The 23114-nt window shown below is 56.1% G+C and overlaps 9 protein-coding genes across 9 annotated transcripts; 6 read left to right on the forward strand and 3 right to left on the reverse strand.

Moving 5' to 3' along the window:
- Positions 1-167: 167 nt before the first annotated feature.
- BCV69DRAFT_253203 (hypothetical protein) lies at positions 168-949 on the forward strand (the record flags this gene model as incomplete). The annotated part of the gene is made up of 4 exons (XM_025490507.1): positions 168-594; positions 677-717; positions 795-826; positions 907-949. 4 exons carry the CDS (start codon positions 168-170, stop codon positions 947-949), a joined length of 543 nt encoding a protein of 180 aa, XP_025345235.1.
- Positions 950-1132: 183 nt separating this feature from the next.
- Positions 1133-2454, reverse strand: BCV69DRAFT_285376 (hypothetical protein). The gene is made up of 2 exons (XM_025493371.1): positions 1378-2454; positions 1133-1262 (listed from the first exon to the last, which is right to left on the reverse strand). Exons 1-2 carry the CDS (start codon positions 2353-2355, stop codon positions 1194-1196), a joined length of 1047 nt encoding a protein of 348 aa, XP_025345236.1. The 5' UTR covers positions 2356-2454; the 3' UTR covers positions 1133-1193.
- Positions 2455-2639: 185 nt separating this feature from the next.
- BCV69DRAFT_285377 (hypothetical protein) lies at positions 2640-5522 on the forward strand. Its single transcript, XM_025493372.1, has one exon. It carries the CDS (start codon positions 2689-2691, stop codon positions 5383-5385), a length of 2697 nt encoding a protein of 898 aa, XP_025345237.1. The 5' UTR covers positions 2640-2688; the 3' UTR covers positions 5386-5522.
- Positions 5523-5695: 173 nt separating this feature from the next.
- BCV69DRAFT_285378 (hypothetical protein) lies at positions 5696-7977 on the forward strand. The gene is made up of 3 exons (XM_025493373.1): positions 5696-6305; positions 6378-7479; positions 7554-7977. The coding sequence occupies exons 1-3, from the start codon at positions 5800-5802 to the stop codon at positions 7920-7922; spliced, it is 1977 nt and encodes a 658-aa protein (XP_025345238.1). The 5' UTR covers positions 5696-5799; the 3' UTR covers positions 7923-7977.
- Positions 7978-8150: 173 nt separating this feature from the next.
- On the forward strand, positions 8151-13389 carry BCV69DRAFT_314921 (hypothetical protein). The gene is made up of 4 exons (XM_025495159.1): positions 8151-8743; positions 8831-12205; positions 12286-12418; positions 12492-13389. Exons 1-4 carry the CDS (start codon positions 8399-8401, stop codon positions 13079-13081), a joined length of 4443 nt encoding a protein of 1480 aa, XP_025345239.1. The 5' UTR covers positions 8151-8398; the 3' UTR covers positions 13082-13389.
- BCV69DRAFT_314922 (hypothetical protein) lies at positions 13141-15844 on the reverse strand. The gene is made up of 2 exons (XM_025495160.1): positions 14415-15844; positions 13141-14327 (listed from the first exon to the last, which is right to left on the reverse strand). The coding sequence occupies exons 1-2, from the start codon at positions 15715-15717 to the stop codon at positions 13378-13380; spliced, it is 2253 nt and encodes a 750-aa protein (XP_025345240.1). The 5' UTR covers positions 15718-15844; the 3' UTR covers positions 13141-13377.
- A 94-nt stretch (positions 15845-15938) lies between these two features.
- BCV69DRAFT_285380 (DNase I-like protein) lies at positions 15939-18148 on the forward strand. Its single transcript, XM_025493374.1, has 4 exons — positions 15939-16437; positions 16509-16687; positions 16761-17493; positions 17568-18148. Exons 1-4 carry the CDS (start codon positions 16031-16033, stop codon positions 18058-18060), a joined length of 1812 nt encoding a protein of 603 aa, XP_025345241.1. The 5' UTR covers positions 15939-16030; the 3' UTR covers positions 18061-18148.
- Positions 18149-18161: 13 nt separating this feature from the next.
- On the reverse strand, positions 18162-20054 carry BCV69DRAFT_288591 (CoA-transferase family III; the record flags this gene model as incomplete). The annotated part of the gene is made up of 4 exons (XM_025493635.1): positions 18162-19104; positions 19188-19467; positions 19547-19645; positions 20021-20054. 4 exons carry the CDS (start codon positions 20052-20054, stop codon positions 18162-18164), a joined length of 1356 nt encoding a protein of 451 aa, XP_025345242.1.
- Positions 20055-20244: 190 nt separating this feature from the next.
- BCV69DRAFT_84721 (hypothetical protein) lies at positions 20245-22536 on the forward strand. The gene is made up of 4 exons (XM_025495574.1): positions 20245-20429; positions 20506-20765; positions 20834-22140; positions 22230-22536. The coding sequence occupies exons 2-4, from the start codon at positions 20560-20562 to the stop codon at positions 22355-22357; spliced, it is 1641 nt and encodes a 546-aa protein (XP_025345243.1). The 5' UTR covers positions 20245-20429; positions 20506-20559; the 3' UTR covers positions 22358-22536.
- The last annotated feature ends 578 nt before the right edge of the window (positions 22537-23114 follow it).

Raw genomic sequence — 23114 nt, forward strand, 5'->3', positions numbered from 1 at the left:
CGAGCCATGGCCAGCGTCGGGCAGACGACACACAGTGCGCGGCAATCACCCCGCGCCCGGCGCATGCACTCACCCACCCGCTCCGAGTTCCAGATCCCCATAGGCGGGATTGATCATCCTTCGTATCCACCAGACATCGTCCGCCCTACTGTCCAACTTGTCCCAGCATGGCGGTACTAAAGCACATCTCGTCCCTCTCCAGGGCAGCCACAAAGGCATCCACGTCCACTTCGACCATCTCCCCCCGCCGTCACCTCTCCAGCAGCACCCGCCATCTCCTCCCCTCCTTTGGCTTCTTCCAACGTCCCACCCAGGTCACCCAGCCTGTAGCCAACAACACTGCAGTGACAGAAGGCACCACTCGTTCTCCTCCCGTAGCTATGCCTCACACCCCTCCGAATGTTCCAGAGAAGCAGAGCCCAAACTACCCGACGACCTGGTCAGAGACGCAGAACCCGAGGGAAATGGCCATGAGGGGACCTAGGTTCGAGCAAATGAACATGGAGTTCCAGCCTCAGCCGCTGAGTGCTATGGAGATGGTGCAGAGGGAGCCGATTAGGCTGAGTCACAAGAGGATCACCAGCTGTGATGGAGGTGAGGAGAGATAGTAGGGGATTGAAAGCAGAGATAAAGGGCTTGAGCTCACATAGCGGCGTCTCCCCTCACTGGATCACAGGCAGCGGCGCTCTCGGCCACCCCAGGGTCTTCATCAACCTAGTACGTAGCAAAGCGGGTCGAGTGTTTCAAGCTGATTCAGAGCTGATGTATTTCTTCCCCGCACTCGCCAATATTAGGACAAGCCCGGACCAAAGGCTTGCCCGTACTGGTGAGTCTATGCTATCATGGCTGCAGATTACCCTTCTACCAGCATCTGACACTCTTCGTCGCCCATCCTTCCCTCCACAGTGGACTTAGATTCGAGCTGGACCATGGACATAGCCACCACTAGCTGGTCTTATCATCATCATCGAAAATTCAATATCAGTTCTGGCTAGCACTTGACTACACATATCGCTCGCCCTATTGACGAATCATGCTCGCAAAGATGCTTCAGCTGAAGTGATTTCAAATGAGACGTGCACGTTGGACGGAAAACCATCTTCGTAGGTAAAAGCTAAATTGTCAGGGGGATCTCAAGTGACGCAGACGAAAGACATGAAAGCGTTCAGCGCGCCAGGGCGGTGGACAAATTGTTAGATGAACCTCTTGACCACTTTGGGCGTCAGCCAGAGAGACAGCGGGATTCGAAGAGGCAGCAGGGCCTGTAGAGAAAAAGGGGCATTGAGAAGAAGGGAAGAGAGTCAGTGCCTTTGCTCTTCATTAGACGACTCTGCCCCTCTCCTGCCAGTCCATGATAGGTCGTCTCTCTGAACTCACCTTGATCAAGATGTACGCAGCTACCCCATCAGCTACTTCCCTGAACCTAATCTCTTCTGCCCTATTCTTGACATATCCATGCCACCAACTCTTCTTCTCATTAGCATCTCCCTTGTATCCATCCAACCCTTGCGCCTGAACATCAGCAGCCACTTTTTGCACCCTCTTCATCGTCTTCAAATCGAACCCCGGTGGAGAGAAATCTCCATCGACGGATCCCTTCACATTTGTCACTAAATTGCGAATGCCTTTTGCTACCTGCCAAGAGGAAGAAGCGAACTTCCGAATGGCCATCTCCATCCATTCCTCCACAGTGGGGTCGCTCCCACCAGGATTGTGTAGTTGGTGTCTAGCGCGTGTCTCTCTGAGAGCGTAGATTGCGCTAGCGGGGAGAAAGGATGGGATGCGTGTGTTGAGTACTGCTCCTCCTCCCGGTCCGGCAAGGAGAAGGGTAGAGAGAGAAGTATAGTGACAAAGGAGATACATGGGCGTCATCAAACCCCAGGCAATCGTTGGGTGGATAGCGACAAATGCTAGGGCATACCGAGCTGGGTAATTCTTGAAGGAGACGGGAAGACGGGCTGCACTCGCTGTTCCAGGTGCTGCTGGACCGGCAGTACTGGCTCCTGGTGGTGCGGGGTTGGGAGGGGGTGGAGTAGGACCGGTGGGAGGAGCAGTGGAGAAGAGGCGGGGGGTGGAGATGGCAGAAATGAGGCTGGAACGATTGCGCATGTAGTGGTTGGCTACGAGTAGGGGTGAGAGAGAGGAAGAGGTTGTGCTAGCTTGAGAGCTTGCTGAGAGCGGCGACAAGGATCTGATGTCCTTGGCCATGGCTAGAGGTGAGGAATGAGGAAAGGGAGAGGTTGTGCCGCGAGAGGTGCTCATGCAGCGGTGCGGAACCGTCCAGGAGGCAGTGCCAGGGGAGGCGACATACCGGTCCGTCAGCGCCGTCGGTAGAGCCAGGGGAGAGAAGGACATCTCCAAGGGAGCAGGAGGATCAAGCGCGGATGTCGATGGTGAGGATTGGAGACGGGGAGGTCAAGAGGTGAGGGTGAGTGAAGTGAGTGGGCGAAGGAGTGGGCGAGTGAAGTGGCCTCGGCCCAGAAGAAGCTCGCCTGGGCTGCCCAACCGACCTTGGACGCGGGGCAGCTCCACACTCGGACCCACGCGCCATGGCCAAGCGAGAATGGCTGCAGACAGATTTCCTAGACGCCGCCCAAAAAGTCGGCCAGGCGCCTTTCCGTTGGATGGAAAGCTTCCTACCCAGACTACCTCCCCTGCCGCTGCCCATTGTCCCTCACTGCCCACTCCATGGCAGGTGCGATGGGCCCTTGTGTGGCCTGCGGGTCAGTCTCAAAGTACAAATGCCCCACATGCTACGACCCGACCTGCTCACTGGCCTGTTCCAAGGAGCATCGCCAGACTCACACTACACCAGCTGCGCCCAACGCCTCCTCGTCTTCCTCGTACTCATCCTCAGCAGCAGCAGCCGCCGCTCCACCTCTGCAGAAAGCTCACGCAAGCGCTTCTTCCACTGCAGTTGATCGCCTCAAGACCAACACATACGTCCCCCTCAATTCCTACGACGAGAATCAGTTCCTCCACGACTACCACTTCCTCAGCTCCATCGGCCGCAAAGTCTCCTCGGTCGGCTCCGCCCTCCTCTCTCAGGGGCTTCTGCCCCAGCAAATAGAAGCCAACCTCTCCGCCGTCCATCCCGGTAGCTCTTCACAAGCTCGTCAAAATGGCGAGAAGCCAGCTGGGCCGGCCTTCAGACCCGACTTTGAGACGGTGAAGCGCTTGAGACATCGCGAGGCTCTCAAGGAGGAGATGAAGAAGAGGAGATGCAAGGTCATGTGGCTGCCCGAGGGTATGGGCAGGGAGAAGGAGAATAGGACAAAGTGGGACGAGAGGGGGAAGAAAGTCAAGTTCAGCCTTGAAGTCGCCTACTTCACCTCTCCCTCTCCCTCTGCGTCGTCATCATTGCCTCCTGCAGTGGTGGACGGTGACAGTGCAGAGGGCCAGAAGAAGAGGAAGCTCTACCACGATTTGCCGGGGATGCTTCCCCTCCAGGTCAAGCTTATGAGCGAGTGGGAGCGTGAGAGCTGGAAGTGGGCTAGCAAAGAGTGGAAGGAGGAGCACGAGGCAAAGCAGGCAGATCTACCCGAGAATGCCGAAGGATCTCGCCCAAATGGCAATGGTCATTCGGCAGCTGGACCTTCGTCAAAGAGGGGACGAAAGAGAAAGAGGGGAAGAGGTGGCGGCGCACAACATGAGGCCTTTCCTCACAATGTCCCTGCCAATGGCGAGCCTCAGATCACCGACAAGACCGAAGTGGGGTCTAACGAGGAGGCTGTTGCCGATCCTGAAGCTGCAACCCCTCATCAGCACCAGCCAAAGACATTCCACATCTCGGACTACGTACTCTCCCTGTATGGTCTCCTTCTTTCAAGCCGTTCAACCGAAGCGCTCTCCGACGACGAGCTCAAGGAGTTCCAGACACCCAAGCCATACACCACTCTACCGCCTTTGGTCCTCCTAGCCGTACAGGTGCACGAGGTACGATTGCGCAACGAGAGCTCGGCAAAGTACCTCGAGTGGTGGGCGCGAAAGGGGAAAGACATGCAAGAAGGCGAGGGCGACGAAGATGAACCTGCAGTTGAGTGGGAAGACAGACCTCAGGGTCCTCCGGCTGGACCGCGAGCTCTGATGCCGTCGGTACGTGGGCAGACGCAGGATGGAGGTTGGCCCAAGAGGGAGCGAAATACGCAAATTGCTCAACCGGGGCAAGCGGTGGTCGATGTACCTCCCTCTGGACCCAGGAGTCAACAAGCGCCACCGACGGGCCCTCGAAGCCAGCGTATCGCTCAGCAACCTCTGGAGTTGGCGCAGGAGACTGTTCAGGAGAGCCCTGTTCCCGAAATCACCAGCGTCGCTCCGGCATCAGCGCCGCTCCTCTCCCATTCGCTCCTCTCCAGCTTATCAGCAAGATTAGGGGCAACTCGTCCTCCTCCCCCTCCAAAGGCCGAGATCCTTGCGCCAGCACCTATCACGGAAAACGTGTCGAACATCGCCCCCGCTTCAACCCCCGCACCTGCCGCGTCTCCCTCTACCTCTCCTCCTCAGAAGAGAAGACCCAAACCCCTCCTCTACCCGCTGCCTAAGCGCTTCCTCGGCCTGGAAGCTCTACTGAGGTCTATACCTAGGGAGCACGCCGTCGTTGAGTATGCGAGGGTTGAAGTGTGGAACAAGAAGGAGTTTAAGGAGGCGGAAAGAATGGGAGTGGTTGGGGTTGTGAGACATGAAGGGCAGGAAGAGGAAGAGGAAGAGGGGGAGGAAGAGGAGGAAGGAGAGGGGGAGAATGTTCAGCATGAGAAAAGGTCCATTCAGGAGAATGACCGGAAGGACGTGGCAGCGCCATTGGCAGCAGACCGGACGCTAGAGCAGAAGACGCAGCAGCCCGCCACCTCGAGCCCTGCTCCTGCGGCTGCCTCTGCTCCCGCTTCAAGCTCGACCCCAGCCTCGAGACCCGTACTCTCCTTGGTCGGGTACGACTCCGATTCTGACTCCGGCTCTGACTCGGGAGAGGGGCAGGAAGAGGAGGAGGCAGTGCCACCAAAGGCAGCTCGGCTAAGCACAGCAGCTCCTGCTCCTCTCGCTCTCTCTCACCGGTCAGAACCGGCGAAGACGCTCGCTCAAGCCGAGCTTCTTGACGGCCACAGTAGCAGCACTCATCGGCAGGCTCGCCTGGATGCCGAAGCAGAAGAAGACGAGGAGGCAGATGAAGGCGAAGAGGAAGAAGTCGAGGGCAGGGGAGCCGGTGGGCTAGCGGGTATAGCTCGGATGCTAGGAATGATCCCGCCGCCGACTACTTCTACTGCTGCTGCTGTCACTGGTGAAGCAGCTGGTCGGGACTCTCTACTGCCGGCGTCAGAGGTGGAGAAGCAGGTGCAGCCGACTCGTATGGGGAATGAGGAGGAGGAGGAAGTGGACTGGGAGATGGAGTAGCGGATCTTCGCCTCCTTGAAACATTGCTATACCTGTGACATGAATCCAACAGCGCTAGTCACTTCGGCCCCTTATCACCGTCCTTTATCACCGTCCTGAGCATTTGTCTCGTTTTGCGAGGAATACTCAGCGTCGACAAAAGACTAGTTGAAGGTTCTTTTGTCTTGGGGTGCTCATTGTCGACTGGACTGGTCTGGACTGGACTGGGCTCCGCCAAGCTCCGTTCCGAACTCGACTCGCTCCACCCCCGCGCTTTTGAGAATCTTTTGGCCGAGGGAGCGGCTGATGATCTTGATCAGTCAAGCATTCCATTCCGCACATCTTACCGGCCATATCGCTTTCTGAGGCATCTCACTCGGCCTACAAGCTTCACAGGTACAGCTTTTGAAGCGATAGCGCCACGTCAATCTTATCATGGCGTCTCGGGTACAAGCGGTGCCAAGCAGACTCGTCTCATCAGGATCCACTGCCGCCTCCTCCTCCTCCTCCTCGACCCGCTCTTCTTCAAGACGAATTGCACATCGTCCTTACTCTTCTTCCTCTGCTCAACCCCTCGACTCTCCTTCTCCCTCTGCTTCTTCATCCTCTTCACCTTTACATCGAGTGCGTCTCCCCTCTTCCTCGGCCTCGCCGCAGAAGCAAATCGGTCAACCACTCCCATCCTCTCATCCTCACCTCTTTCCCAGCTTCGACAAGCGGACGCCTTTTCCCTCTCTCTTTCCACAACCGCGCTCCTCTCATCTCGTCTCGAGGGACTATCATGAAAGTCTAAGAGATGGTGGAGCGGCGGAGGAGTTGAGTGTGGGGATCACGAGGGGGGAGTATGAGGAGAGGAGGAGGGCGTTGATGGAGGGATTGGAGGAGGGGGCAGTGGTGATTGTCATGGGGGGACGGATCAAGTATATGAGTGGTCAAATATTGTAAGTCGAAAGCGAAGGTTATCAAAGTACAGAGACAGCGGGGGTTCTGATGTAGCATTTGTCTTCTCGCAGCTATCGCTTTCGCCAAGCCTCGCCCTTCTTCTACCTCACCGGCTTCCTCGAAGCAGATGCAGCGCTAGTTCTAGAAAAGCAGTCTTCTACACCACGAGGCTTCAAAATGACCTTGTTCTTACCGCCTCACGACGAGGGACATGAAGTCTGGAATGGCCCGCGTTGCGGGAGTGATGGAGCCACTCGCATCTTTGGCGCTGATGAGGGGATTGACATGGACAGTGAAGGGAGGAGTCTGCTCACCTACCTGAAGAAGGTCCTCCCACAGGCGTCGAAGATCTATCACGATCCTGCCTTACCTCCGACAATACCACGCAAGTCCTCTCGTAGTACGACAGGCGGCGCATCGAGCTCGCTGCTGAATTACCTCGCTCCAGAATCGTCGCCCTTTGATCTCTTCTCCCGGAGATCCGACTTCGACTCTGTGCTCAAATTTCTAGCAGATCCGAAGAAAGCGGTCCCCCTCACACCCATACTAGACAAGCAGCGTTTGATCAAATCGCCGAGCGAGCTGCGACTGATGAGGAGAGCAGGGCAGATTGCAGCCCTGGCTCACAATTCTACAATGGCCTTTTCCAATACCGCTCTGGCTACGAGTGAGTGGTCCCTGCAGGCTCACTTCGAGTACACGGCTTCACTACTGGGAGCCACACGAGCTGCTTACGTCCCAGTAGTAGCCACGGGGGACAGGGGCTGCACGATACACTACACGGAGAACGACCATACGCTTGGAAAGAGCCTGCCTGGTCAGGAGAGGCGGAACGAGGAGGGAGAGATGGTAGGACACCTCCTGACCATGGACGCCGGCATTGAGTATGCGGGCTACACAAGCGACATCACTCGAGCATGGCCAGTTGCTTCATCCTCCTCGGCTTCTTCGGGGGACAAGAGGATCAATTTTACTACGCCTCAGCTGCACCTCTACGAAGCTCTGCTACGGGTGCTCAAGGGGTGCATCAAGCTCTGCACGGCTGACCTGGGCTACTCGCTTGGTGGCGTGCATAGGAGATCTGTGGAGATGCTGAGAGTGGAACTGAAGGATCTGGGATGGGACGTGAGAGCAGGCGAGCTCGAGAGGGTCATCTATCCTCATTACTTGGGCGTGAGTTGCAGGCAGCTAGGAAAAGTCAAAGAAGTATATTGCTGACCTTGCTTTCGGGCGTACCCCTCGCACAGCACAATCTCGGTCTTGACCTTCACGACACACCTTCTGTGCCCCGCTCCACCCCACTGAAAAAGGCACAAACGATCACAATCGAACCAGGTCTGTACATCCCTCCCGAGCACTCGAACCTGCATCGTCTCTCCTCCTTCATTCCCAAGGAATTTCGTGGCATCGGTCTTCGACTAGAAGACGACATTGCTGTTGGTGAGAGGGAGACAGAAGGTGCAATTGTGCTCAGTGCAGAGGCGGTGCGAGAGGTGGAGGATGTGAGGGCTGTTTGTGAGGGAAGGATTGGAGGGGGAATCGAGGTGGAGAGACACCTGCTGGCGCGTGGGTGTGGATTGGGGTTCGACGACCCCAGGCAGCAGTCAGAGATGTAGAGATTGTGCACGTCATTCTATTCGCATTTGTATCCCATAGAACACTTTCTTGGCGTTTTGTGGTTCTTGCAGTAAGAAGGTTGCGGCAGGATAAACTCTCATGTTCACGCTTGGCCCATGCGCCCTTTCAGGCACACGACTTGGGATTTCGCCTCGCGGGAAGGAGCGGCCTGTGCCGAGGTGCCGAAGTCCAGCCACCGCTGCTGCTTCCGATCCCACCACCACCACCATACCTCGAGGTTGGCACGGTAACCACCGCCTGTTCTTTCCTGTCTCTCCTTGGCATCCAGTTGTGGACACAGAGAACAAGTCTTCAGTCTTGTCACACCTCCCGTTCATCCTGCGCCCCGTCCCGGCTTTCCTTCCTCTCCTCTCATCTGGCACTCTTCCTCTTTCCCTTACCTCATCCTTCCTTTCCTCCATCCTGCTCCTCTTGCATTCTTCTACCTCTGGCCATTCGGCTCACATCCACAAACATGTCATCCTCTTCTTCACCTTCACATGCAACGCCAATCTGGGCCGTCCAATTAGCCCTACAAGCCATTCTCATCTCCGTGCAGCAGTTCTCCGATGCTCACTTACGCTGGGCTGCCCTCTCCTCCAATACTTTGCATGGTATCCCTTCTTTTGGCCTGGACGATGGTCATGCTAGTGGATCTGCCATTCAACCTAGGAAGGAGGAGGTGGAGGCATTGAGAATTCCCGTTCAGGGGGAGGCGTGGGATGAGTATAAGGAAGCTTTGGGCAGGAATGCCGAGGCGGTCAAGGGTCTGAGATCCTTCAAGACCACTGTAGCGAGGGAGAAGGAGCATCTAGACAAGGTGAGTGGGTCCTCAGATGTCGTAAAGTAGAGTGGAGTCTCAGGCTGATTTCGCCCCTCTCCCTCTCATGCCTTCCGGCAATCGCAGCTTGTTGCTTCTTCCTCCGCTTCAGATCCCTGCCCACCTTCCTCCAATGGACCTTTCCTCTGCCAGCTATGGCAACAAGTCCTTCGTGTAGCTCTGACTCATGGGCCCGTGATGGAAGTCAATGCCTCTCTACCGATCCCAGCAGAGGGTCAGCTCCCTTCTGCCGCCTCAAATTCCGCACGCCAACGTCGCCTAAAGGTCAAGGGTGGCGGGAAGAGCAGACTGGCCAAGGTCGATGTGATTGCCGATGGAGGAAGGAGCTGGACAAGGATGTTCACCATCAAGAAAAGCAGTTTACTGGCCGAATTTAGAGAGGCAGAGAGCTACATGGGAGCTGGTGGAAGCTCCTCAGACGAGGGCGAAGTGGGTGAGGGCGAAGGCGAGCTCTCTGGATCTGGCATTAGCGAAGGTAGGGCAAAGCGGTTGGGCGAGTCGCAAGGCCTCTTTGCTCAGCTGGACCAAGCGACCGCCAATTGCTCCGTGGTTCGAAATCTTGAAGAGCTCTTGGCCTGTAGGGCGGCCTCGAAGCATCACGATGCCATTACCCTCGACCTCGTCTTCAGTCGGATCGAGCTGCCGACCCCGAACACAGACCACTCTTCGGACCTGACCTTGGACTACCTCACTTCTTCGTCAGAGGAGGAAAGATACAACAGTCGGCTGCAGTCTATTGCCAATCTCGTGGCACGGCTGCCAAATGCAACTGTCAAGACACAGGAAGGCGTTCTTGCTGCGCCGCCCGGCAAGCTCCTTCCCTCTCTTCTAGCCTCGGGTCTGCATTCTCATCCCATCCCTGCCGAACTCGCGGACTTCGATACGTCCTTGCTCTCTCTGCCTGCTGTGCCGACGCCTCCATCCGAGGAGAAGCTGTCCAGCTTGCCCTGTACTCACGACGTGAACCTCGACGTCTCGGCACTCGTTGCGCTGGTCAGTGACATTTCCCACATGTCTCTGCCGGAGGACGAAGTCGACCTTGAGTCTCTCTTCCACACTATGGGCATCAAGTCTATCGAGGCCCAGCGTGGTGAAGAAGAGGAGGGTGAGGAAGCGGGTGAATCTCGCAAGGACGCCAAAGCGAGGTTCCTCCATGGCCGAGCACTTGCTATGCAGCTCGCCCTCGAGAAGAAGGGCCTGTCGTTCCTGAGCTACGTCTTCCAGTTGTCAAAGTCTAGCGGTGGACGGCCTCTGCGCTTCTACACGTCATCTGAGGCCAGGGAGAAGTTCTGCGAGATCATGAGGCTGGTGGCTGGACCGGATGAGCAGAGGAGGGCCAACGCCTTGCTAGGTGGCGATGCAAAAGAAAGCGCTAAATTGTCAGAGATGTTCTGGCAAGGCTCAAGGTGGAAGGCCTCACAGGGCTCGGGCTCAGCCTTTGAGCTTCCTATCAACGTCGTGTCTGTCGCAGCCTCTCCGACATTGGCACCTCGCGATCTGCCGCCTTTCAGCCTTCGTTGCCGACAGGTGATCCTCGACGGTCTGTCCGACCTATCAGACAAGACGCACTCTACATCTACCTCTGCAAATCCTCGACAGACGGCACATACTCTCAACACACTGTTGCTGGGCATCGATCGAGGCATGACGACCTTGACCACTAATATGCTCAGTGTCAGGTGGCTGGTCAAGGAAGTGGCGAGGCGTATGGGCGACAGTCACATCCGAGGGGAAAAAGTGTTCAACGGGCAATACGAGAGCGCTCTCATGGTGGTGACCAATCCCAGGAGTCTGGCAGAGAAGATGAAAGTCGAACCAGGCCCGTCAATGGACCATCCACTGTCTGAGAAGGGCTCGCAAGATCAAATTGTCATCGCCTCGACGCTCCTTTCATCTACCGATGCTTCCTCTCATGCAATGCCATCCAGAAATCGCTCCTATCCCTCTTCTGACTCAAGCAAAGGCATCGACAGCAAACAGTGGTCATCGGGAGACGGAGAACATATTCACGATACACTCCCTCAATTGCCCGCCGTATTCTCGCCTCGCTACAACATCGAGGAAACCAACGATGAGGACGGCGTCAGCTATGGCCATGGTCGAGGCGCTGTCGTTGCCCCTCGATCTCGCTTTCGAAGGCTCGTAGGCTGGGCTGCAGGTCCTAATCCTCCTGTCCAGCTGCGCATCCGCCACTATCCCTGGTGGCCCTTCCAAAGAGTCGAGGAAGGCTGGCTCAGTTTGACTCGCTCGGTAGCCTGGCGTGATCCTGATGAGGACAAAGATGCAGTGCGGAGGGAGCTGGCGGACCGTGATCGGCCGTTGACGTGGCCGAGGAGACCGGCTTGGCTGCAGCGGGGTCATAGCCAGACCATGGATCTGGAAGACCTATCGCCTCCGCCCTCTGAGCGACACGAACAGCGGCAAGCTCACTACCCTCGCAGAATGTCTCCACCACTGCATCCTGCTACAGCCTGGAAGAGAGGTTTCCTCAAGGAGTGGCGCACCAATAGAGTCCATTGGCTGCTCCTCTTCCTCACCTGCGTCGCCTGGCTAGCAGGCTTCATCGCTCTCGCCAATGACCTTTGGTTCAATGCATCGGTCCGCACCGTCGGATCTGAGGATTCGACTTCTCCCTCCTTTTATTCCTGCACATCCACGTACTGGCTTCAGAATACCCAGTGTGGTTTGGATGGACAGGACTGTGAGCCCTTCTACCAAAACACTTCCATTGCTTTCAGATGCCCTGCCCTCTGCGCTGGTACGACGCTGGGTGCTGCACGTGCGGTAGGGAGTGAAGTGCCAAATTGGGTGCCCCTCATCGTAGGCGGAGGTGACGAGCTGGGCGTGTATCGAGGAGACAGCTGGGTTTGCGCCGCTGCCATCCACGCCGGCCTGTTCACAAGTGAATCCGGCGGCTGTGGTCAATTGTGGCTCGCAGGAAGCTACACAGACTACATTGGCTCCACCGCCAATGGTCTCACCAGCGAAGACTTCAATTCCTCCTTTCCCATCTCTTACTTCTTTGAACAGCAGACGACTTCGAGTCACTGTACGGACACGCGCGAGCGGATTTACATCCTTGACGCTGTCCTCTCGGCCTTTACAGGACTGGTGCTACAGCCTGCCTCCTTAGTCTGGTACTACATCCTCATCTGCGTCGGATTCTGGCACCTCAACTTCGCCAGTGAACCTCGCGCCTTCCCACCCACGGTTGGCGATCCAGCAGGGGACTTCCTCCCGCTTCTCTTTGCTTGCTACGTTGTCTACCGACTCACATTCCGCTTCTTGTTCCCGGCTTTCGCGAGGTTCCCCGTAGAGAGAACAATCGGCACACTGGCACTCTTTTGGATTGGAGTCATGCTGGATGTCGTCTTTGCGAATGTGCCACTGCAGAGGTTGGTACTGTCGGATATCACGTCGCAGCCTGGGGCATTGACCTCGGTGAGTATTCAGGAAAGGGTGGAGATAAGAGATAAAACTTGTTGCTGACCTGATACGTTTCTTGATCTTTGTATCAAAAGCTGATCGTCATCATCGTAGTCGTCGTCATCGTCGCCATCAATCAAGTCCGGGTGGTTCGCAAGACGGGCTATCTGCCCAAGTATCTCACCTTGGCCATCGTAGGCGCGATCATCATAGGCCTTTTAGCAGCAGGTGAGTACTTCTGACCCAAGTCTCACACAAGTGCTCTCCTCTGAATCTTTCCATGCTCTCTTCATCTTACCAGTCCCGACCACCGGCCTCCGCCTCCATCACTACATCATTGCTCTAATCCTCCTCCCCTTCCTCGCCTTCGAGACTCGCATCTCCCTCCTAGCCGCCTGGTTCCTCCTCGGAATGCTCATCAACGGTATCGGTCGCTGGGGCTGGGACGGTCTAATCCAGGACATCTCGACTATCACGGGCGATTCCACGACCGGGTCTGCCCTGCCTTCTTTCCTTCCCGGTTCGAATTGGACCGGCGTTCAGAACGGGTCTGGACTGGTACATTGGACTTCCCTGGCGGACGCGGCGGCAGAGGGGGACGATGTGAGCGGGTACACGGGCTTCTCACTAATGATAGACGATGTGCTCCGCCTTTCCGACTCCAGCGAGACCTACTTCGACCTAGCCACCCTCTGGACGGATTTCGACGCAACGAGTGCACTGAATAACTTCACCTACTATCCAGCGGCGGACGTGAGGGAGACGATTGCTAGTCAGCCCCATTACCTCCGTCTGGCTTACACTAGCGAAGGCGATGCCGCCGATTTCACCAGGGCGGCCGTGGCGTACTTTAATGGGACTTGGATCGATGCGCCCTCTGGCGCAACTTAGATGGACCGGACCAGATGACCGTTCTCTTCTCCTTCAGGGCTTCTACGTTCACTCTGTTGCTCGCGCATTCGCATTCGCATTTGCATTTGCATACCGTATCCTCTTCCTGCTTTCTGTATCATACTATGGATCTGTACTGTTCATACCTGTCTATAAGTGCCTTGGGAAATTGCATTCGACCTTTTGTTCTTATTGTCTTCTGACTCGCCACATTTGTCTACTCAAGTCATACCCACTGTTTACAGCCATCTCTCCGACATTTGCTCCCCGTCGTCTTCATTTGCTCCCCGTCGTCTTCACCTCCTCCCAACAAGCCACTCCACCCATCTTCTCACCCCTCTCCCTCTTCCTCTCCCTCCCTCCTCCTCCTCCCCCACCCCGCCCAACCCAACAAGCGGCAAGATCCACACTGGTCCGCCGATGCACACGGCGAGCATGTACGCCACGAGTACGACAAAGGCGACGAGGTGCGAGGTGTACATTGTCGAGAGTGAGAGATTGACTAGACCGGTGAGGATGTTGCTCAGCAGGAAGATGGGGAAGGCATGATCGTTGATTAGGTTGAAGAGGTGTGGGGTGAGTGGGAGAGATGGGAGGGGCGGAGATCCGTACCCGTGTCCATGCCCGTGCCTGCTGTCGTGCTCTTGAGCGGAGAGGGAGGACCACTTTACTGGTAGTAGGAAGAGCCAGTAGACGCTCGTGTATGCTGCGAGGAAGGAGACGTTGAATGCTGCTACCCACAGCACGTAGGGCATGTTTGCCAATCGCCGGGATATGGCCAAGTTGATGGACGTCTTCATCTGCAGCCCATCTGCTCGCTCTCCCAGCGCCAGATCCGAAGCGAGAGTTGGGAAGGAGAGGGAGAGGCAGAAGGCGACCAAGAGGTGGAGCGACCAGTAAATGATAGCCCAAGAGCCTAGAATGGCCGTGAGACTTGCGAGACGTTTGCCCTCCTTCTTCACGCCTTGGCTCTGAATCGCCTTGAGATCTACTCTCCCATCACTACCTACCCTGTTGTGTCTCTTGCGTTCCTCCACCTCCTCCAAGGAGACCCGTCGAAAGGCTTGGTACGGATCTGTCCGTGGGAGAATGTAGAGGCCTAGGTCTACTGAGAGAAGGAGGATGGAAAGGTAGCCTGGAACGGAGCAGATGCCCTCCCTATTGGCGGCCAAGAGGGAGACCGTTCGCGGTGTCGAGGAGAGGACGTACGCCTGAAGTGGGGTAAATGAGAGCAAGATCTGATGGACTGGATTGGAAGGAGCAAGAGGGGGAACAGAGAGGTGTAAGGTGGGGCAGCAAAAGCCCTGTATAGAATTTCGAGGTGGCTACTCACAGAACCCAATCATCAAGCCCCACGTACTCCATCTCCCTCCCACGACTCTCCGCATGGCTTCTATCCCTGTCTTGAGAATGGGCAATGCGGCCAGAGTGAGAAAGAAGTTCCAATGCACGCCATACTCTGTCACATGCTCTGGGTAGGAAGTCATCTTGACCGAGATGACTCTGATCATGCCCAAAGCGAACAAGGGCAAAGACTTGGTCATGTCCCTCCGGAGGATAGACAGCAAGGACGGTCTCGTCGGCTTGAGGTATGGTCCAGCGGACACTACGCCGAGAGAGAAGACGAAGGAGCCTACTCCGAGGTCCATTAGGCTAGCTCCCCACGTCTCGCACTTGCCCAGCTCCCTCGGGAAGATTGGAAAGTCGACTGCCAAGATGCAGGCTATTGTGATGAGCATCATATGTGACCGATAGATCGTCAGGAATGGATCGTGATCCTGTGAGGCGTCTTTGATGCCACTGCCGCGGTCTATTGGGTCTCTCCTTCGCCCCCGGAAGTCACTGCCCGACAGCGATGCATCGCTTTTCCCTGCTGCCTCTGGCTCGGTCCAGCTCTGCGGCGGATTTGCTGCGTTCCATGCCTGATCTGCTGCACTTTCTACCGAAACGCGCATCTCATTCGACTCGCTGGCGAGCCTCCTATGCTGTATGCTCCTCTTCTCCACCAGCTCGGCCTCGAGCTCGTCGTCGTCTGATTCGGAGTAGGTCTTGGTAGACCGCGAGGGCGCTCTACGATGAGCCGCCTTGGCCGGCGCCCTTCGGTTTCGCAATTGGTCTCGCCCATCATGCAGATCTGACTGCGAGTGTAATGTTGTCGTGTCGTCCGCAGAGTCTTCGTCGTCGGAAGAGCGTCTCTTCTTTGACCTAGTGGATTGAAGTTGCTGCGATTGTTGATAGAAGCCGGCGGCTAGAGCGAAGAGGAACAGGGACAAGGCTGTGGCAGTCCCAGTGCTGCTGAAAACTGTCAAACTCAGCAAAAGAGGCAGGATGAAGATGACTGCCTCGATTGCGACCAGCATTGACACCTGCGTCTTGCTGCCCGAGAGACATCTTTGGTACTGTGTCCGCACCTCGAGGATCCAATGCTCGAGTGAATTGCCTGCCGAGTGGTCGCTCGTATTCGCAGCCAGAGCTGCCGAGTACCTCACTAGGGAAGCGAAGAGCGCATAGCTGGCGATTGAGACGATAGACACTGCATTGATCCTTGTGAGTGAAGTTCCGAAGTTGTTGGATACGAAGAGAACCTTTGCGTCAGCGTAGGACGGCCTAGCTGCCGCCAGAGGCTGAGATACCATGACGTGGTTGATTGAGCAAATATGATGAGCGCGACCTTTGCTACGGCGATATGAGTACGGCTAATGAGACCATTGTGGTCTCTCCGAGACGATGAAGTACAGAGGGAAGTTGTGTTAAGCAAGGGGGGGAAGAGGAAGAATGCCCGACGTCGCGTTGCACGCGCCCGAGCAGATTTCTGGGTGCACCCTTTCCGCCAAAGTGGAGGAGGAACCACTCATCCCTACCATTGCCCCTTTCGTTGCCCACAGCTTACCGCCTTGCCCGCCTTCGCCCAGCCCACGATGATCTGCTGAGCTGCGGACAATGACGACAATGGAAGAACAAGCAGCGACCGTGCCGCCAGTGCCGCCGGCTCTGCTGGACGTCATCGGCGAGCGCGAACACATCAAGTTCATCCTCCCCCTTTCGGACCAAGCACCCTCACAGCATGCTGCACACCCAGAGCAGAGCACATCCCAAGCCTCGTCCTCCAAAGCGCCAGCAGAGGACGAAATGCTAGTGCTCGTATCCAACGTAGACAATGCAGACGACGCTGAGCTCAGCGCGTTGCTTCTGCTGGATACAAAGCAGTGGAATACACTTGCGGTGGTGCCTGTCTTACCTGGCTTACTCGAGGTGCAGAGCCGCCAGCCCAAGCACGTACAACTTGTCCTGAAGGCATCGGGGCAGAAGATGAAGGGTCAGGAGAGGGAGCTTTTGCAAGGATGGTCATCGCAGGAGTGAGTCTACGCAAATTACATAGCAGGTCCCAGCGAAGAACAGAGCTGATCTACTTCCTCCGCCCCGATAGCGTCCTGATCCAGGACTTCCGCCTCATCTTGTCACAGATCAGCTCAAGCACATCTTCGCAGCTCAGCCAGACGAGATGGATGTGGCTCAAGAAGTATACCACCCAGGAACAATTTGCCAGTATTAGGAAGTTGCTTGCGACACAGAGGGAGAGCACCAAGAGCCCCGTATGGGCAAAGTGTGAGTTCAGAAGCAGCCGTGTTACTTTGGCAGCCACGGTCTGACGGAATCTGCATTCTGAGCCTTTCTACAGTCTCAACATCGTCCTCAACTTCGTCAGCGTCAGCAGGAGGCCAGCTGCCTGCCTCATCCGCCATGTCCACTTCTGCCTCAGGCGGGATTCGGATTGCTGCATTCACATACAATGTAGCCGGGTGTGCCCCGCCGCCGCCCTCAACCCCATTGCCTTTCTTGACGGATTCAGCTCTGCAACATGCGGACCTTGCCATCGTCGGTCTCCAGGAAGTCGACACTTCTTCCGCTGCCTATCTCTTCTTCGACCCGCAGAAGCAGGAAGCCTGGACCCATGTCCTGCTCGAGGGTCTCAATCAGGGAAGGCACGACGAGTACGAATGGAATCTTCAAGTCGTGAAGCAACATGTCACCATCCTTCTCTTTGTCTTTCAGCGCATACTGCGGCAGGACGAAGCAACAGTGTTGAATGAGCGTTCTTCCGTAGCAGGAAGTATTCAGCTCAGCGAGCTGCTCGTAACTACGGTAGGCGTTGGCCTGGGCGGCTTCATGGCCAACAAGGGCGCCGTAGCGGCTCGCTTCCGAGTAACACTGCCTACAGGGGTCTCGAAGACCATCTGCATTATCGCTGCGCACCTCTCTGCAGGCGTGGGAAGGATCGCCATGGAGAGGAGGGTGTGGGACTGGGCAGAGGTGGGAAAGCGCTTGCGGTTCAAGGTTGCGCTGAGCGACTCAGCGACAGCGACTCTGGAGGAAGCGGAGCGTTACGAGGAGTGGGGTGTCTTAGACCACGAGTGAGTATGAGCAGCGTGGGAGATCAGCGCGTTAGGGGCGCAACGGCGAGACTGACCTCTTTACCCATTCGCAGCACAACAATTCTGCTTGGTGACCTCAACTCCCGTCTTCCCCTCTCCCTCTCTTCTGCCTCTGTTCAACGTCTTATCCGCAAAGGTGGCACCGGCCGTCGTCTATTGCGCTCCTACGACGAGCTCTCCGGCCACTTAGCCATCGCCAATGAGGACGGTTCTACACCTCTTACTAGCCCTACCGGTGAGAAGACCGACTTGGCCTCTCTTGCAAGCGAAGAGGTCAACCTACTCATCCGGGAGCTCTGGCGGGGCTGGAGGGAGGGAGACGTCAGCGAATTTGTGCCTACGTACAAACTTGACCCTGGTACCAACACGTATGATACCTCTGAGAAGCAGAGAGTCCCTTCGTGGACGGATCGGGTCCTCTGGTTTGAGGGGGGCCAAGGGAAGCAGAGGATCGGATTGGAGATGTATAATGCGGTACTGGAGGGCGGAGGTGTAGCCAGCGATCACCTACCTGTTTGTGCTGTTCTGCGGATACCGATGGACTGACGTCGAGCCGAATAGCTGTATCATTAGCCTTAGCATTGCTGTCATCTGTTTATTTGCTCTTTGCACAGGAATGGTATCTTGTCTGCCTCACCGACCGCACATCAAATGACGCCCTCCTTGATCAGCGCAGCCACCTCTGCCTCGCTCATCCCCAATTCTCCTCTGTACACTTCCTCATTGTCCTCTCCCAAATCTCTGCCGGCCCAACGTGTCCCAGTTCCGCCTCGATCGAGAATAGGCGATACGCCAGGCACCTTGACCTCCCAGGTCTTGTCGAGCTTCTTGGAGTGCACTGGCACACTCTCCACCATTCCCCTTGCAACGAGATGCTCGTCCTCGGCGAGATTTGCAATTGAATTGATAGGTCCAGCGGGTACTCTAGCTTCCTTCATAGCCTTGAGGACTTCGTCCATTGTATGTTTGCTAGTCCAGGCCGTTATAGCATCTTCAATTTCGCCTTGTCTCTCGACTCGCTTCGCATTGTTGGCGTACGCCTCCCCGGTGAGGTCTTCTCTCCCAATACGCTGCATGAGTCGCTGGTATATAGAATCGCCGTTGCCACCGATAATAACATACTCTTCGTCTTTGCTCGTGGGGAAAGCACTCGTGGGGACAATGCCTGTCACCCCAGGTCCACTAGGTCCTCGTACTGCCCCAGTGCGGGAATAGGCAGGCAAGATCCCCTCCATCATATTGAAGACAGCTTCGTAGATGGCCACATCCACCGTCTGACCTTTTCCACCCAGCTTTCCCCTCGCCAGAAGAGCCATGACAGTACCAAAGGCAGCGTGCAGTCCAGCAAGCGAATCGCCCAGCGAAATATTTGGGCGTACAGGTGCCCCGGCTAGCTTGCCGTTGGAGTCTACATTGCCATTCACGAAGCGGAACCCACTGAACCCTTCGCAAACTGCTGCGAAGCCTGGCTCGGAACGGAGAGGACCTGTTTGACCGTAGCCTGAGATCCGTGTAAAGATTAGAGAGGGATTCAGGGGAGAGAGATCGGAGGGGCCGATGCCCCATTTCTCGATGGTGCCTGGCTTGAAGCTTGGCAGCCAAATCAAATGGAGAAGTGTATGCCAGATGAGGGCTCAGATCGGAAATGTTCGAGAGTCTTGTATCAAACTCACTTCTCAATCAGCACATCACTCTTCAGCGCCAGCTTCTCAACGATCTCCCTCCCCTTCTCCTTCCTCAAATCCAACGTCACGCTCTTCTTATTGCGTGCCAAACTCCGGAACCAAGGAGACACTCCGTCCTCGTCCAATTCCCTCCAAACCCGCAAGGGATCTCCAGTGGTGGGAGGCTCAATCTTGATGACTTCGGCGCCAAAGTGCGCAAGGAGCTGGCCACAGAAGGGACCGGCTATTAGTTGGCCGAGCTCCAGGACTCTTACACCCGAGAGGGGACCTGGGATGAAGTCTGAAGAGGAGGGAGAGGAGGGCGTGGAGGAAAGAGTGGCAAGGGACCGAGAAAGTGGCCGAGGAACAGGTCTGCCTATCAATGGCAGGCGAGCAAGTGAGCGTGCAAGAGTCATCCTGGATTCTGAAGGGAACATGCTGGGAAAGTATGGAAGAGGGGAACGGAACTAAGAACGGCGTCTTCCCCGCATTTTCCAGATGCCGACGGCGTAAAGCTCAGCACAAGGGTCTTCAGCCATGGCTCACCATGAGGGGAACCATGCCTGTGAGCGAGCTTACAATCTAGATGCACAGATGGAGGCCTCGATACGGTCCTGTGAATTTTTGGGAGCAGCTTGCTTGGGAGAGTATGAGGCGCGTGCTCCTCAATGACTGCAGGACAGTGTGTGGTCGGGTCGGGAGTCAGGCACCAATCACCAGTGCCCGTAGCAATGTCGACCCGCAAACGGCGCAACTGTACAGCACAGCTCTACAGCCGCCTCCTGGGCGAATCCTTTTCTGGAACCCTTGTACCTTTTCCTACTGAGTCTTTGCTACACTACTAGCGTCTCCTTTGAACATCATGCCGTATTCCATCAGCGCTCCTGAACCCGACATCTCACTTACCGGGGCTGTGAACAACAGCGCAGTTGCTGTCGGTCCTAACTCTGTCCCGTCGGCAGAATTTGTGGCATGGGAGGCAAAGGCTGAGCACAACAATAAGCTCCGAGTCATTGACCTGCAGATCATACTTGGCCTGTGGCTGGGTTCTCTGATAGCGTATCATGGTGAGTAAGGGCTAGCTGACCACGCTGCTGTGCTGCGCCTTCTCTGATCCCTAGAGGGCCCTTTCCAGCGGTAAGAAGGGCAGGAATCTTTCTGACCCACAGATGGGGACCACAAGAGAACATCAGGGGTGGTGGACTTTGGCATGTCCGCGCACTGCGAGCCAGCAGAGCCTGGATCCGAAAGGTAGGTTCAGAGATGTGCAGCAACAAGGTGCAAGAAGGTCACGCTCACGCATTCTCCTTCCTGCATCCTGATCTAGAACATCCTTTACGTGACCATTCCAACTCCCTTCTTCACCTACACTGCTCCCGAAATGCTCCTCGTCTTCCTCTACTTCCTGGTCCTCTACTTCGTCCTCCTCACCAACGTCTCCCGAAGTCCCCTCTTCGCGCCTACCAACAGCACCGTCCTCGGTACAGGTAATCGCTCCGCTATGGTCTTTATGGCTACTCTGCCTTGGATCATTGCACTAGCGACAAAGAACAATCTCATCTCGACTTTTACTGGAATACCATACGAGTGAGTTGCGCCAGAAAGAAGATGAATGACACCTCACCGACACCACCTCCGTTCTTTCGCCTCAACAGACGCCTACAGATCTATCACAGGGCCTGCAGCAGGATCAGCTTGAGCTTGATCCTGATGCATGCCGTCATAAAGCTCAAAGCGTCCACGAGCATGGCCAAAGACTGGAGACGATGGGGCATCGGCGCCTTCATCTTTGCCGGGGCGCTCTTCGTCACAAGCCATCGCAACGGTATGCAGTGGTGCTACCAGGTCTTTGTTCATCTGCACGCACCACTAGTGGCAGGTCTCTTCGTCTCCACCTATCTACACACTGTCAATACGCCCCTCGCACATGTCGTGCAGCCTCTGCTTCTGGCAAGCGCGACGCTCTGGGCCATCGATATGCTGCAGCGCTGGGTGCAGTTGATTTACCTCAATGCCCTCTATCGACCGAGGGCAGCAGATGTCTCAACTTCAAGGATGACAATTCTTTCTCCGGGTATGCTTCGCGTTGAGATGACCAAGCCGGGCCTGCAGAAGTGGCTACCCGGTTCGCACGTCTACTTATTCAGCCCCCCTTTCCTCGGTGTAAGTCCCTTCTGGCAGTCCCATCCCTTCACGATAGCTTCCGTGTCAGAAGAAAGAAGTGCACACCAGATCACTAGCGGAAGTACTGGCGGAGAAAAGAGGAAGTACGGTCACAAGTCTCGCAAGTACGCAAACGGATCTATGGAGCTTCAATCACTGCGTCAGAGCGAGGTCAACGAAGAGCAGCTGCCGGCCGAGTCTCCTAAGCACAACCGTGTCTTCTCAACTGACACCGAGGCCGACACTTCCACCGAGGTGAGTGGCCAATCGAAGCTGGTCTTTCTCATCAAGAAGCGCAAAGGCTTCACAAAGAAGCTCTACGAGGCTGCTCAGATGGGCAAGTCATCTCGTCTTCTCGTCTACGGTCCTCTCTCACCACCTGTATCCTACCTCTCGAGCTACGAAACACTGGTCTTCTTCGCCGGCGGCTCCGGCGTCTCGTGGACATTGCCCTTGCTGCTCGACGCGTGCCGCAATCAGAGCAAGAATTATCGCATGACTCGTCAGATCTTCTGGATCTGGTCCGTGACCAATTCGGAGCACATGCACTGGATCGAATCCGAGCTGACACAGGCACTGTCTACCGACATCGCTCAAGTGACAGTAGACATTAGGATCCATATCACTCAGGAGACTGCGCATAGTCGGGATGCGCCGCGTGCTTGGGAGGAAGTGGTTCCTTCGAGTAGCAAGAGCAACAGTCGCCAGAGAGCGCCCTGGATCATCCAGGGAAGACCAGATGTGTATGGTCTGATGAGCTCCGCCGTTGAGAGTGCTGGTGGTCGAATCTGGATCGGAGGTGAGTAGGACTCGCGCGAGTGCTTCGAAAGAGCAATGTCAACGGCTGATGGATTGGTTGATGTCTTCTATCCCTCTTCTCTCCAACAGTGTCTGGTCCAGAATCGCTGCAGCTGACTGTGCGGAGCGCTGTGCGAGACTGGATCGATCCCTCTGCAGTATGGCGCGGCGAAGCCAAGGGTGACCTGACGCTGCATTGCGAGTCCTTCGGATGGTAAAGGTGGCCACTGATCTCTTGCATGGTGCTGCGATTACATCGAGGCTTATCGGTACCTCTGCTTGCTCTTGTGCTCCCTCTCCATCTCATGTCCTTTGCCTATCCTTGATGCCGATCCTTTCTTACACCCGTCCCACGCGTCCCAGGTCTTCCCTCTCTTCCGTGCCGAGGGGAAAAAGGAAAGGCCAGTCCGACGCACCGTGACGTGTGTGTGCGTGCCTGGGTCACAGGCTGATCGCCGCTCCGCCGCCTTCGTTGCTACAGACCCGGCGACTTGGTTTTTGCATCTCGTGGCTGCTCCTGTGCTAGAGTAGGCCCACCATCGGGAATTTCTTTTGGCCCCAGCTTCACCGGGTCGATCAAGCCGAACCAAGGAGGCCATGGCCAGGCGGGCAGGCAAAGAGCGGCGGCGATTGAGGTGCAAGCGCATGGACAAGCTGACGGCAAGAGTGTGACGAAGTGTGGAGATGATGACGATGGCCAGGAGGGGTGCAGTGCACTTTACCAGAGCTCAAGAGTGAAAGAAGGAAAGGCATCTGCAATGTGATTGGGGGATGCGGATGTGGGAGGTTTCGCGTGGCGGACGTCCCTTGCATCCTTCCCGATCGCCTTGTCTCTGAGCCTGCACATTTCCCTCGCTCGTCACTTCTGGCTACCTTCGTCCTTCGTCTTCAATATACCGTGCCGTAATCTTCCCTTTCTTCACCTTTGATCTCTGTCCTGTATTCTGTATCCTCCGTCCTCCTCCTTCTGGTCCT

This window comes from Pseudomicrostroma glucosiphilum (genome assembly GCF_003144135.1).
Source record: "Pseudomicrostroma glucosiphilum strain MCA 4718 unplaced genomic scaffold BCV69scaffold_18, whole genome shotgun sequence".
Lineage (NCBI taxonomy): Eukaryota > Fungi > Basidiomycota > Exobasidiomycetes > Microstromatales > Microstromataceae > Microstroma > Microstroma glucosiphilum.

Coding starts and splice junctions, on each gene's coding strand:
- BCV69DRAFT_314921 (XM_025495159.1), top strand. CDS start 8,399: ATGTCATCCTCTTCTTCACCTTCACATGCAACGCCAATCTGGGCCGTC. Junction 8,744..8,830: donor AGAAGGAGCATCTAGACAAG/GTGAGTGGGTCC, acceptor CGGCAATCGCAG/CTTGTTGCTTCTTCCTCCGC. Junction 12,419..12,491: donor CATAGGCCTTTTAGCAGCAG/GTGAGTACTTCT, acceptor TCATCTTACCAG/TCCCGACCACCGGCCTCCGC.
- BCV69DRAFT_285378 (XM_025493373.1), top strand. CDS start 5,800: ATGGCGTCTCGGGTACAAGCGGTGCCAAGCAGACTCGTCTCATCAGGA. Junction 6,306..6,377: donor TATATGAGTGGTCAAATATT/GTAAGTCGAAAG, acceptor GTCTTCTCGCAG/CTATCGCTTTCGCCAAGCCT. Junction 7,480..7,553: donor TCTATCCTCATTACTTGGGC/GTGAGTTGCAGG, acceptor CCCCTCGCACAG/CACAATCTCGGTCTTGACCT.
- BCV69DRAFT_314922 (XM_025495160.1), bottom strand. CDS start 15,717: ATGGTATCTCAGCCTCTGGCGGCAGCTAGGCCGTCCTACGCTGACGCA. Junction 14,328..14,414: donor GGGCTTGATGATTGGGTTCT/GTGAGTAGCCAC, acceptor CTTCCAATCCAG/TCCATCAGATCTTGCTCTCA.
- BCV69DRAFT_84721 (XM_025495574.1), top strand. CDS start 20,560: ATGCTCCTCGTCTTCCTCTACTTCCTGGTCCTCTACTTCGTCCTCCTC. Junction 20,766..20,833: donor TTTACTGGAATACCATACGA/GTGAGTTGCGCC, acceptor TCGCCTCAACAG/ACGCCTACAGATCTATCACA. Junction 22,141..22,229: donor TGGTCGAATCTGGATCGGAG/GTGAGTAGGACT, acceptor TCTCTCCAACAG/TGTCTGGTCCAGAATCGCTG.
- BCV69DRAFT_285376 (XM_025493371.1), bottom strand. CDS start 2,355: ATGTCCTTCTCTCCCCTGGCTCTACCGACGGCGCTGACGGACCGGTAT. Junction 1,263..1,377: donor CTGCGTACATCTTGATCAAG/GTGAGTTCAGAG, acceptor TTTTCTCTACAG/GCCCTGCTGCCTCTTCGAAT.
- BCV69DRAFT_285377 (XM_025493372.1), top strand. CDS start 2,689: ATGGCAGGTGCGATGGGCCCTTGTGTGGCCTGCGGGTCAGTCTCAAAG.
- BCV69DRAFT_285380 (XM_025493374.1), top strand. CDS start 16,031: ATGGAAGAACAAGCAGCGACCGTGCCGCCAGTGCCGCCGGCTCTGCTG. Junction 16,438..16,508: donor CAAGGATGGTCATCGCAGGA/GTGAGTCTACGC, acceptor CCGCCCCGATAG/CGTCCTGATCCAGGACTTCC. Junction 17,494..17,567: donor TGGGGTGTCTTAGACCACGA/GTGAGTATGAGC, acceptor ACCCATTCGCAG/CACAACAATTCTGCTTGGTG.